This window comes from Palaemon carinicauda, chromosome 12, assembly GCF_036898095.1.
Source record: "Palaemon carinicauda isolate YSFRI2023 chromosome 12, ASM3689809v2, whole genome shotgun sequence".
In the NCBI taxonomy this organism is placed as follows: Eukaryota; Metazoa; Arthropoda; class Malacostraca; order Decapoda; family Palaemonidae; genus Palaemon; species Palaemon carinicauda.
Window position 1 is genome coordinate 4,558,152 of NC_090736.1, and position 10,000 is coordinate 4,568,151.

The window sequence follows — 10,000 nt, forward strand, 5'->3', positions numbered from 1 at the left end:
ATATATATATTTATATATATATAAATATATATAAATATATATATATATATATATATATATATATATATATATATATATATATATATATTTATACATATAAGCATATATATATATATATATATATATATATATATATATATATATATATATTTACATAGATATATACATTTATATATATAAACGCACACACACACACACACACACACACACACATATATATATATATATATATATATATATATATATATATATATATATATATATATATATATATATATATATATATATGTGTGTGTGTGTGTGTGTGTGTGTGTGTGTGCGAGTATACATAGATCTATGAATACATATATGAATATAGAAACAATAATAAATACGAAAATAAATGTAAAAAAACAAAAGGATAAATATAAAAAAACTGAGCAAAAGTGAAAACATGTATATGTGTGTGTATGAAAAGAGAGAGAGAGAGAGAGAGAGAGAGAGAGAGAGAGAGAGAGAGAGAGAGAGAGAGAGAGAGATGTGGGTAAAGAAGCCACGTGGCAACTCCCTAAAAAGAAAAGCATTCTAATGTGGAAAAGAAACGGACTGTAATCAAATAATGAATGAAGAACAACAAAATAAGATGAAGAATAATTCTAAATGTATAACTAAAAGATAAACTACTATGAGATTCAGGGCCTCTGTAACATGGTTTTTTGGACTTTGCTCCTTATCAAAGCATCGGATGTAGCTGAAAGTTGACATATGTAGATTTTAAAACCACACACAAATTTTGTCAGCATTATCAATAACCTAAACTTGATAGTTTTAATTTTCATAGAGTAAAAATGATCTAGCCAACGCCATGGCCAGTGATAACGAGCCAAGAGTCGAAAATATTCATTACGTAAGCAATGTAAACACCTTTTGACAAAATTTTGCCCATCCCATCCACCAGACACCCATTCACCTTGTTCCATCTGCTCTGAAACCCATAACAGTCAAGAATGGCTAACATAATTTGGAATTGCCCCCGTGGTTGCAAAACTGCATTTGTCTTACGACTTGCAACTTTATACAGTCAAGAGAAAGCCCGTGGCCATATTTACTATAGCCTGAATAGGTAATTATTCAGTTTCAAGTTTAAATTCAATGTTTATGGTCTGATTTGTATGTAGCATAACATGATTATAATACTTGTAATGTCATTCAGGCTTTTGAACATTTCCATTAACTAATCACTATGCCACCAAGAGAGAGAGAGAGAGAAAGAGATGGATTGTATGTAAACAGTCTTTATATAACTATTTTTGTTAAAATAAGAATTTTGTGCGAATCTCTCCGTCAGACCAACGGATCATCCGATATAATTTGTTTTCTTCTTCTTAGGCCGTGCGACCGTGTTAGCTATGTTTTGGGCATGACTGCATTTTGTAAATAAATCATGAATAGCTTTAGGAGTTTTATTTGTACATCTAATTGAAATTTATAGAAGTAAAGTGAACATAATTCATTTATCCTTTAAAATAATTACTACATTTAGCAAAACAAATAGTAGTAAAGATGATAATGCAATGAAGGAATGATACCATACTTTATCTTTAGCTTCAGCATCGGCAATAACATACCCAGTTGCCATAATTTGACAGCTTAATGAAATAACCTATCATCTAATGTTAAACTTAATTTCTGAGGAGCCATGGCTTATTGCACAGTGAAAAAACATTACGAAGTCTTATGAATGGTGGAACGATACATAAATGTGGGTGGGATATCTGTGCTAGCGTAGTAATACTACTGTAGCAGTAGTGCCGCAGGCCCGCAACAGTAGTATACATGAATTAAACATTTAGGCCAACTGCTGGGATCCTTGAGGATCATTTAGCACTTCTTACAACTACTCGAGAAATGAGTTTTTATAGCCAGAATTTAAATTTTCTGATCCAACATTGCCCATGATAGCCTAAAGTGTTATCCTAAAATTCCTAAATTATAACGAGGCCAAAGTGGGTGGAGCCTCATGAAGTCATCATTCTGACGATAATTGTTGGTGAAGGTTTAAAGCCAAAATACGGTACCGGCTATTTATTTTTTTTTTTACAGTAAATATGTAGGTAGATAGACAATAAATAAAAATTGCTTGACATTGGATATAGCAGTTATCAAATCAAGCTTGTCTACTACGGTTTTGAAAATGACCAACTATTCCCTACACCTTGTCAATCTGATTGTGACCTATAAAGTAGACTGTAATTTCTTAGGAAACTTATTTTGGGAGTTAGACTAATAATCGAAGTATTTTTGTATTTATTAACATATTTTGTTGGTTTGTTCATTATGACAATTATCAGTGGAGAGGGTTCAGAGTTCATAAAGGTGTACTGCTTTGCTTTTATTTAAACTTTTGTGTCATTGTTGGCAGAGATATAGCCTTCGTTACGTATAGCCAATCATCGATCGAGAAAGAGGGAAGAAATGCCGTCATAAGTTACGTACCGAGTGCGTTCGAAACCTTTTCTCTGAGTAAGTTGGCCCGTCTTCAAAAAACGTCACTTTTACATTATAAGTACCAAATTTATTCAACCTATGTAATGCAGAATATAGTCAAAATTTATGTGTAAATATAATGTGCATTCTGAATAAGCCTTATATTTATGAAATTCATAGATAAAAAATTATTGCGAAAAAACCGTGTTACAGAGGCCCTGAATCTCATAGTAGGGAGCGTATGTCTATCTGCTCAACAAAAGAACAAAGCTAAGCTATAGTTAATTCTTTTTAGTGAGGCAGATTCGCACCGACTCGCAGTGGTGCCCTTTTATCTCGGAAAGGTTTCCCGCTCGCTGATTGGTTGGGCAAGATAATTCTAACCAATCAGATAGCAGAAAACTTTTCCGAGCTAAAAGGTCACTGCTGCGAGTCGGTGAAAATGCGCCTCATTAAAAAAAATGAGTTACCAGTGTGGTAACGTCCCTGACTAGTGAACACCAGACTGAAGTTCGAGTCGCGGTCAAACTCTTTAGTTTCTGTGGTTGCCACAACCTCACCATTCTTATGAGCTAAGGATTAGGGGTTTGAGGGAACCTATAGGTCTACCTGCTGAGTCATCAGCAGCCATTGCCTGGCCCTCTTTGCTCTTAGCTTAGGCGCTGATCATATGTATATACATGATTAGTCTCTAGGCTTGAGTAGTCATTAAAAGAAGTAAATGCTCACTCAAAGAAAACGAAAACTAAGATGTTGATACAAAAGTTACCTTCAAAATAACGATTTGATTCAAAGACCTCAAGATGATATTTTGATATCTCTCGTATTCATATTTAAATTGAATAAAAAAAAATCAGACATGAAAATTACAGAATAAGTTTTCGTTATAGAAACTTCAATCAAAATCCTGGTCTAGAAAGTCTATCTCTTTAATGATTGGCAAAATCATTGTTGTAGCACAATTTCTAATACGAGGAGGAGCTGTTTTTCACAGGTGTGTGTGTGCGTAAGTTTGCGTGTGAGTGACACATGCACTTACCAGAAAGCTGATGTTTCTCTTGACATTGATATGAAAAATCCACAAACGTCACGAATTCCAGGATGGAATAGACTCGCTCTAACAGCAATTGACCTTATAATCGAATCTAAAGTCTAAAGACGGGATCGTCGTACAGCTGGCAGGTGCAGCCCAAAACTTCCAAGGATCATCAAAACTAGTTTCTCGGCGAGCCTTTATCCAACAACCTTAATGGATACGTGCAAAGTAAGTGCTATTAGCACTTTCATTGCAAGTGTTCATTTATATATATATATATATATATATATATATATATATATATATATATATATATATATATATATATATATATATATATATATATATAAATTAATTTCATTACATTATGAAAATAAGCACTGTATATTGGCAGGGAATTAGATGGCGAGATAGGTGAAGGATGATATGCAGATAAGAGGTTTGATGGTAGAGGTTTAGCATTTTTCTCTAGGACTTTCCCCTTATAAAAACATATTAGAATTTTGACTTATATTTAGAAATTACAAAATTCTTTTAGCCATTGAATACTATTTGATATAAATAAAGCTAAAAAATGAGGAGGTTATTTTTTAGACATATTTCTGTGGAACTATGAACCCAATTTCTCCCTCCTTCTTTGTCCTTTTAACGTCTGTATCCTGAAAATAGAAAACGCGAATATTAGATAACAGAAACTTCTCATATTTCCAATTACAAAGAAAATATATAGATATTTATACTCTAAATTATTTGAGAGATTTGGGATTACAAAAAAATTTCCCGAAGCCAAAAGTTGGAGCCTTCGCTTACCGCCTTTCCTCTGAACTTGAACTTGGTGCTCATGGCATTCCTGGGTGACGGTGACGTAGTTATCAACCTGTGACGTTGTGGTGACGTAATGGGGGACGGACTCCGTCACTGTGCTGGTACTGTAGTGGGTGCTTGTGATGTAGACGGGTTCAGTTGTCACAACTTCGACCGTCTTAGTTTCTGTCTGGAGGAGATAGATTATTTTATGAATTTCTGTGGTTCATAAGGAATTGAAATGAAGATTATGCTTCCCACAAACGAGAAGGTTTAGAGAAAACGGGAATTATCAAAAGCTTCAATTGTAGGGTACACTAATATATTGTTGGGTAACAATTTCCCAATAAAATATCTAGACTGATTGAATGTAATATATATATATATATATATATATATATATATATATATATATATATATATATATATATATATATATATATATATATATATATATATATATATATATCGTATAAAAAGAAGAAATGCAATTATCGTCGAAATTCTCCTTACCTTGGTTTGGGTGAGAACTTGGGTCTCAGTCAGCTGCTCAGTCTTAGTGACGTATTCGGTCTGAAAATCTTTCTTGTATTCGGTCTCTGTGACGTAAGAGGGCTCGACGACGGTGCTATAAACGGTTGAATAGTCGGTGTGGTGAACCGTAGCAGTGCTGGTGACGTAGTTATCGACTGTCGTAGTGACGTAAGATGGTACGGTCTCTGTTTTGAAGACTTCCTGGTAGACTGTGCTGGTAAAACAATCCTGGAGGATGTAGAAGATGCAAATGTTTATTATGAATGTTGTTTTTAGGATGCAAATGTCATTATTAACGTTTCTGATATGCAAAAGTCATTATCAATGTTGTTTTTAAGATGCAAATGTCATTATTAATGTTTTTGAGATGCAAATGTCATTATCAATGTTGTTTTTAAGATGCAAATGTCATTATTAATGTTTTTGAGATGCAAATGTCATTATCAATGTTGTTTTTAAGATGCAAATGTCATCAATAATGTTTTTGAGATACAAATGTCATTATCAATGTATCTTTTAAGATGCAAATGTCATTATCAATGTTCTTTTTAAGATTAAAATGTCGTTATTAAAGGTTTTGAGATCCAAATGTCATTATCAATGTTGTTTTCAAGATGCAAATGTCATTATTAACGTTTTTGAGATGCAAACGTCATTATCAATGTTGTTTTTAAGATGCACATGTCATTATTAAAATTTTTGAGATCCAAATGTCATTATCAATGTTGTTTTTAAGATGCAAATGTCATTATTAAAATTTTTGAGATCCAAATGTCATTATCAATGTTGTTTTTAAGATGCAAATGTCATCATTAATATTTTTGATATACAAATGTCATTATCAATGTAGTTTTTAAGATGCAAATGTCATTATCAATGTTCTTTTTAAGATGCAAATGTCATTATTAAAGTTTTTGAGATCCAAATGTCATTATCAATGTTGTTTTTAAGATGCACATGTCATTATCAATGTTGTTTTTAAAATGCAAATGTCATTATTAAAATTTTTGAGATCCAAATGTCATTATCAATGTTGTTTTTAAGATGCAAATGTCATCATTAATGTTTTTGATATACAAATGTCATTATCAATGTAGTTTTTAAGATGCAAATGTCATTATCAATGTTGTTTTTAGGATGCAAATGTCATTATTAACGTTTTTGAGATGCAAACGTCATTATCAATGTTGTTTTTAAGATGCACATGTCATTATCAATGTTGTTTTTAAGATGCATATGTCATTATCAATGTTGTTTTTTAAGATGCAAATGTCATTATTAATGTTTCTGAAATGCAAATGTCATTATCAATGTTGTTTTTAAGATGCAAATGTCATCAATAATGTTTTTGAGATACAAATGTCATTATCAATGTAGTTTTTAAGATGCAAATGTCATTATCAATGTTCTTTTTAAGATGCAAATGTCATTATTAAAGGTTTTGAGATCCAAATGTCATTATCAATGTTGTTTTCAAGATGCAAATGTCATTATTAACGTTTTTGAGATGCAAACGTCATTATCAATGTTGTTTATAAGATGCACATGTCATTATCAATGTTGTTTTTAAGATGCATATGTCATTATCAATGTTGTTTTTAAGATGCAAATGTCATTATTAATGTTTCTGAGATGCAAATGTCATTATCAATGTTGTTTTCAAGATGCAAATGTCATTATCAATGTTGTATTTAAGATACTCATGTCATTATCAATGTTTTTAAGATGCAAATGTCATCATCAATGTTGTTTTCAAGATGCAAACGTCATTATCAATGTTTTTTTTTTTAATATGCATATGTCATTATCAATATTGTTTTTAAGATACACATGTCATTATCAATGTTTTTAAGATGCAAATGTCATTATTAATGTTGTTTTCAAGATGCAAACGTCATTATCAATGTTGTTTTTAAGGTGCAAATGTCATTATTAATGTTATTCAGATGCAAACGTCATTATCAATGTTGTTTATAAGATGCAGATGTCATTAACAATGTTGTTTTTAAGATGCAAATGTCATTATCAATGTTGTTTTTAATGTTTAAAAAGAATAAACTCTTATACAAGCTTGAGCAATGTGCATTATTATTGTTATTATTATTATTATTATTACTTGCTAAGCTACAACGCAAGTTGGAAAAGCAGGATGCTATAAGCCCAAGGGCCCCAACAGGGAAAATAGCCCAGTGAGGAAAGGAAATGAGAAAAAAATATTTTAAGAAGAGTAACAACATTAAGATAAATATTTCCTATATAAACTATAAGAACAACAAAAGAAGAGGAAGAAAAATAAGATGGAATAGTGTGCTCAAGTGTACCCTCAAGCAAGAGAACTCTAACCCAAGGCAGTGGAAGACCATGGTATAGAGGCTATGGCGCTGCCCTAAATTAAATATCTACAGTATAGCTAACTAGAATCGGATTAAAGGTAAATGATTAATTCTTAAAGTATGAAAAACACAAATATATTCTGAAATTACAGCACATGTTTGATGGAAGATAACTATTCCTAATTCCAAGTTAATAAAATAAAAGTCTAAATTTTGAACAAACTTTTTACAAATATATACTAGTGACCACATTCATTTAAGCCTAATTAGAAAATACAGTTAAAAAGTCAAAAGTTACTAAATCAAAACAATAATATCCTCAAAAGGAGAGAGAGAGAGAGAGAGAGAGAGAGAGAGAGAGAGAGAGAGAGAGAGAGAGAGAGAGAGAGAGAGAGAATAACATTATTTGACGAACGCTTGTTAAGAGAGAGAGAGAGAGAGAGAGAGAGAGAGAGAGAGAGAGAGAGAGAGAGAGAGAGAGAGAGAGAGAGAGAGAAATGAATGGCTTGATCTGTCCTTACCTGCCTCTCCTGCTGAGGCTCAGATGGAAGGAGGATAATGTGTCCTTGGTTCTTCTGCTGTTCCAGCTGCTGTTCCTGTTGCTGTTCCAGCTGGGGCTGTCGAATTCCATACCCCAGGGCCAATGGAAGGAGGGCTAAAATGATGGCGAAGGTTCTGGAATGATAAGGATTCGATATAGAACGAAAAAAAGAGAATAATCTTTAATTTCCTAAAATTGAGACTAAATTACTCTGATGCATCTGTTATGTAGTTGAAAATTTCCATTAAAAAAAAAAAGAAAAAAAAAAAAAAAAAAAAAAAAAAAACATTTATCGTTTTGAATACTGATATTTTGACGTCAAGGAGTGATATTACGGTCACCTACCAGTAAAAGATAATAACAAAGTAAGCTAAAATTACGGTCGCCTGTATTTTACTGAAATACGGCTGAGAACAGTATATTTATAAGGAGATTCTCCGATCAAAATTACTCAAGTTAAAGGATTAGATATTATTTTAGTTTTATAGCAGAAGAAAAAAAGTTTCCTATATTTCTCTTTAAATAAATATCTTGTCTCAATCCACATTAGTAAACTGTTTTGGCTAACTGATTTTCAGTCTGATATTTCTTTATTATTTAAAATATTTATTTCAATGTTTTTACTGGTTCTTAAAATATTTTATTTTTCCCTGTTTCCTTTCCTTACTGGGCTATTTTCCCTGTTGGGGCCCCTGGGCTTAAAGCACCTTGCTTTCCCAACTAGGGTTTTAGCTTAGCAATTAATAATAATAATAATAATAATAATAATAATAATGATAATAATAATCTTCTAAAACTTCATCTGTAAGGAAACTTTTCTTGTTGCAATGTCTTCAAATTAATTAGAAATTGCTGAAAAGTCTTTTGTCATTTTTTATTTTCATTTTCTTACCCTGAATACTCTTTTTTTTTTCTTTTTAAAGAAACTCGGGGTTTATACTTTTAACTGTATCACTGTAAACGCAAAACAAAAAAGAAAAAATTCAATGGGCACTTTCAGTTATTATTATTGTTATCATTAGCCAAGCTACAACCCTAGTTGGAAAAGCAAGATGCTATAAGCCCAAGGGCTTCGATAGGGAAAAATAGCCCAGTGAGGAAAGGAAGTAAGGAAATAAATAAATGTTGAGAACAAATTAACAATAAATCATTCTAAAAACAGTAACAACGTCAAAACAGATAAGTCATATATAAACTATAAAAAGACTTATTCATGGACTGAAAAAACTTGAATTAATCCAGAATATGGCTATGATATCCTAACAATTTAAGTTTAATTTTTTCTTTATCTTTTATTATGAAATAAATATTTATAATCATACAATTTATATCATATATCCATCATAGTATATTCACACGCATAGTTTCTTATTATACTGTATTTAGAATTGCAGCAACCAAAGGAACTAATGAGTCTGAGCGGGACACGAACCCCAGTCTGGCGTTCACCGGTCAAGGACGTTACCACATCGGCCACCACAACTGTTTTTATTCTCAAATTTCTGTAAATATTGCATTTGCTCTAAGTTAGCTCTAATGTCACCTATTTAATCTGAAGAAATATGTTCATATATATTCTTTTACAGAAAAGTCTAAATTATTATTGGTTAAAAATTCGTAAGGAGAGTATCAGTTTCATTGCTCTCTCTCCTCTCTCTCTCTCTCTCTCCTCTCTCTCTCTCTCTCTCTCTCCTTCTCTCTCTCTCTCTCTCTCTATATATATATATATATATATATATATATAGATATATATTATATACTTATATATATATATATATATATATATATATATATATATACCTACATTATATAGTCTTGGGTAGTGCCATAGCCTCTGTACCATGGTCTTCCACTGTCTTGGGTTAGAGTTCTCTTGCTTGAGGGTATATACTCGGGCATACTATTCTATCTAATCTATATTCCACTTGTTATGTTAAAGTTTATAGAGTTTATATAGGAGATATTTATTTCAATGATGTTACTCTTCTTAAAATATTTTCTTTTCACATTTTCTTCTCATTATTGGGCTATTTTCCTTGTTGGAGCCCCTGGATTATAGCATCCTGTTTTTCCAACTAGGCTTGTAGTTTATCAAGTAGTAGTAGTAATAATAATAATTAATAATAATAATAATAAATAATAATAATATACATACATAGACTTACATATATATACATGCATGAATATATATATATATATATATATATATATATATATATATATATATATATATATATATATATATATATATATATATATATATACATGTGTGTGTATACAGTATAT

At 31.2% G+C, this 10,000-nt stretch overlaps 2 protein-coding genes across 3 annotated transcripts in view; both read right to left on the minus strand.

Annotated features, from left to right (window-relative positions):
- The window catches only part of LOC137651176 (uncharacterized), an 80,850-nt gene extending 77,273 nt beyond the window's left edge, over positions 1-3,577 (minus strand). For both annotated transcript variants that reach the window (XR_011046058.1, XM_068384322.1), the window contains exon 1: positions 3,506-3,577. The gene's annotated coding sequence lies outside the window, so the exon portion shown is untranslated. The remainder of the gene's footprint in view (positions 1-3,505) is intronic.
- Positions 3,578-4,039: 462 nt separating this feature from the next.
- The window catches only part of LOC137650494 (uncharacterized), a 6,398-nt gene continuing 437 nt past the window's right edge, over positions 4,040-10,000 (minus strand). The window contains exons 2-5 of the mRNA XM_068383720.1: positions 7,695-7,848; positions 4,820-5,068; positions 4,313-4,496; positions 4,040-4,161 (exon numbers count right to left, since the gene is read on the minus strand). Coding sequence (XP_068239821.1) covers positions 4,148-4,161; positions 4,313-4,496; positions 4,820-5,068; positions 7,695-7,848 — 601 coding nt within the window. The 3' untranslated portion in view covers positions 4,040-4,147. The remainder of the gene's footprint in view (positions 4,162-4,312; positions 4,497-4,819; positions 5,069-7,694; positions 7,849-10,000) is intronic.